The 3504-nt window shown below is 45.1% G+C and overlaps 1 protein-coding gene across 1 annotated transcript; it reads right to left on the bottom strand.

Annotated features, from left to right (window-relative positions):
* Window positions 1-203: 203 nt before the first annotated feature.
* LOC112273847 (low-temperature-induced cysteine proteinase) lies at window positions 204-3207 on the bottom strand. The gene is made up of 5 exons (XM_024502840.3): window positions 2622-3207; window positions 1796-2031; window positions 1546-1686; window positions 868-1326; window positions 204-702 (listed from the first exon to the last, which is right to left on the bottom strand). Exons 1-5 carry the CDS (start codon window positions 3094-3096, stop codon window positions 628-630), a joined length of 1386 nt encoding a protein of 461 aa, XP_024358608.1. The 5' UTR covers window positions 3097-3207; the 3' UTR covers window positions 204-627.
* Between the last annotated feature and the right edge of the window lie 297 nt (window positions 3208-3504).

Raw genomic sequence — 3504 nt, 5'->3', positions numbered from 1 at the left:
ACAATTACATTACTGCTAAAGTATGAATCATTCAAGCCATCACTACTCTCGAGGAAAAGGAAAGATGACCACTTAGAAATGGAAGGCAAATTTGCTCAACTTATACTTTCGTAGATGTTCATATAACATACTACGAACTGTTGACACTAGTATGATAATATTAGTTGGCGCTCCACGGGGGATGAATTCCATTTGTAAGTATGTGTATGTAATTATTACCACGTGAATTTTTATAACATAAACTGGAAAAATACACCTTTCAACATTCTCCAGAGAACTCATGAGGCCACATACTTTCATCACACAAATGAGGATTGTCATACTCATAAACTTGTAGACATAACTCAATCCTTTGAGGTACGTCAACCCTGAGGTAACGAAACTTTTCGATCTTCCCTGGCACTACAACATTTTATACTTCAGAAGAAATAAAGAGGAATGTACATTTTCAGTCCACAAATCTGCATTGCGGAGGAGGAGCTTGCCTCACGTCAAGCTGGGGGCTATGTACAGTACAGTATTCCTCTAACAGATTTGTCAAGGTAATGCAACCATCTTCTTTGGGCAGCTCTTCAGTAATTAAGGGCTACAAACTCCAATCTTTAGATGGATGTTGCAACCAACCTCTTAGAAGTTACCTTGCCAGTTGAAGTGAGCCATAGTCCGCTTCATTAACGCAACCCCTTCCTTGTCGTGTTCTCCCTGTAGTATCGCATGCAAACGATTAGCTAGCTACCAACTAAATAAAATCCTTCTGAACAAAATAAGCACTGTGCGTATCAAGACACTTCCATTCTTTCCAGAAGAACATGGAGAGAAATGAAAAAGAGTTGCGATAGAAGGGTTGAGAGGAGAATGATGGCACACCTTGACGCAAAGGCCGGCAGCCAAATTGCAAACAGGGTAATCGTGAGGGCAACAGTGATAGTGGTCGTCGCAGCAAGTTGCAGAGTCCATGGAGCAGCAACCCCAGGCGAGGCACATCTTGCCCATGGGGAAGGTGCAGCAGCATGTGTTCTCGGAAGGACAGGTGCGCCATTTGTCACAAATCACTTCAGGCGGTGTAGGTGATGGAGGAGTAGGTCCAGGGTTTGGGGGGTTAGGAGAAGTTTTCACGGCGTATGAAGGTTCAATGTTTATACCACACAACCCAGGCCCATCGTTAGAATCCTTCATGTTTCGCTTCATTCGGAGGTAACCGCTCTCTCCCCAGTACTCTCCCCATGAGTTCTTCACAATCCAGTAGTCCACGCCATCCTCAGTGCCGTAACCTACAGCGAGGACTCCGTGATCAAGATCGGTGCCGCATTCTCCACTGAAAACACCCTGAGGATACAAAAAAAAAAAAGCAAAAAAAAAAAAAAAAAAAAAAAAAAAACATTTTAGCAACTTTGCAGTATACCTACAGATTAGTAAACGGTCTTACATTTCCACCTACTTCCAAGAAAAGCACCAGCCAAATTCCAGGAGCACTCAAATAGATAGAGAATTGATTAGACAGAATTCGAGCACAGGTTAGTTGAAGAGGAAACAGCTTTCACATACCCCAGCATACAACTGAAAATCGCGACCTCCAGCTTCTATGGCAACACTGACAGGTTGGCCTGCAACTGCCTTCTTCAGTGCCTCCTCATCGTTCTCTGGAACATCTTCGTAACCATCAATGGTGACTACGTGGGCGTTTTTCTGCTCATACAATGTCAATCTGCTTAGTTAGATGGCCACGACCACTTCAATACAAAGGGGGGTAGCGAATCTAATTGCAACAAAAAGGAATTCAAGGAAAATGTTCTACCTTACTGTTGTCGCAGCGACCATCGAAACCTTTGTAAGGATAGTCTTTCTCAGTGTCAATGCCTCCATTTTGAATAATGAAATCGAAGGCATAATCCATGAGACCACCGTTGCACCCTTGGTTGTACTCCAAGTCGCAGTCAACCAGCTCCTGCTCGGAAAGAGACACAGCCTCTCCATTTCGGATTGCGTTAATACCTTCAACAGATCCAACAGCTGAAAAAGCCCAGCAACTTCCTGGCAGTTACAAGTCACAGAAACTTGTTGGTGAGTCAGAGGGATTCACCTCGAACAAGGGAATACAGCTAGAGATCTGTAATACATGTATATCCATAACGACTAATCTGAAAGCTCCAGGTTCCCAAATCGAAAAGTTTAGAAGTAACAAAGCAGATTCTTGGAAATAACAGAAGGAGAAAAACAAATCCACCGACATTGGAATAATTTCGTGAGGGTCAACCATGTAGCAGTGCGATGACATGGATTGAAAAGCTTCAAGTAAGTAACATAGCACTTTCAATATCTTTCGAGCGAGAAGAAATGCGCACAAAACGTCAAGATATTAAGATAATTCACTCCAGAACTACAAATCTCCAGACTCAAAGTCCATAGCCGCAAGGTAACGCAACTAAGGTAAGAAAAAACAGCACAAAAAAGAAACTACGACCGAAGTAGTTCTCTGGCCACTACAACAGTAAACCATGAGGATCAACCACACTGTAATCCCCAACGTGAAAAATTAACAACCTATCAAAGAGCTCCACAAAGCAATTACCGCCAATCGCAACAACCAAAAACAACAGAGACGCACCAAAAGTACATCTTACCGCACGAGCCTTGATCCTTGACGGAAGTCACAGCGCCGTTCTTCCGCCAATCGACCGACTCAGGCGCCTCGGAATCCGCGTAACGAAAACCCGTGCGGCGCTTCGCCCTGCGGGAGCGATCAATTCTCGTCCCCGTGTACATCCTCCGGAACTCCTCATTAGTTAAGTCGGCGAACTTGGTCAGACCCAGCGAGTAGGTCCGATTGGTCTCCGAGTGGCGGATGTAAGCTAGGTTGTCCTTCCACACCGCGAACCGATGCAAACACTGCTCCGCATCATGGTAAGCCTTGCCGTGCTTGTGCGCCCACGCTGCAAACTGCTCCAACAACAGATTTTCATGCTCCAGATCCGTGGTCATGTGCAAAAAACTCTCCGAAGTGCCGTCCTCTTCATAGCAGCAAGCGATCCCGGCTAACAACAACACTGCAACTGAGACTACTACTGCTCCAACTCCTCCCTGTGTCGATGATGCCATGGCTCCAATCTCGCTTTGCACCGATTTGCATTTGCGAAGTGCAAATCCTGAACCTCGTTAGGCTACTGTACAACTGTAAAAATGCTTCTTCAGTTGGCCTCGGAACTCACGATCTTTAGGGGGGAGCCCATGATTCGACGAAGGTCACGTGTGAGCATCTGAACGGTACTTGCCTCGCCTGGCTCGGTTCGGCTCCGCTCCTCTCGGCTCGGCTTGGCTCGGTTCGGCTGCAGGGTTTGCGACCTTCCTCGGGTCTTCTCGGTAGGTCGGGAACAATGGGAGGTTTGCTTTGTGTACATCTAACATGATTCTTGGTATAAGTAAGAAACTATGATTTTTTTCATTTTTTTTTTTTTAAATTTTTTGTGGGAATGTCTTTGATTTGGAATTTTGAATCTCGATGTTTAT

The sequence above is a fragment of the Physcomitrium patens genome, chromosome 21 (genome assembly GCF_059467195.1).
Source record: "Physcomitrium patens ecotype Gransden chromosome 21, ASM5946719v1, whole genome shotgun sequence".
Taxonomy (NCBI): domain Eukaryota; kingdom Viridiplantae; phylum Streptophyta; class Bryopsida; order Funariales; family Funariaceae; genus Physcomitrium; species Physcomitrium patens.
This window is presented reverse-complemented; position numbering and strand designations above follow the sequence as displayed.

Coding starts and splice junctions, on each gene's coding strand:
- LOC112273847 (XM_024502840.3), bottom strand. CDS start 3,096: ATGGCATCATCGACACAGGGAGGAGTTGGAGCAGTAGTAGTCTCAGTT. Junction 1,687..1,795: donor GTCGCTGCGACAACAGTAAG/GTAGAACATTTT, acceptor TTGTATGAGCAG/AAAAACGCCCACGTAGTCAC. Junction 703..867: donor CTGCCGGCCTTTGCGTCAAG/GTGTGCCATCAT, acceptor GCGATACTACAG/GGAGAACACGACAAGGAAGG.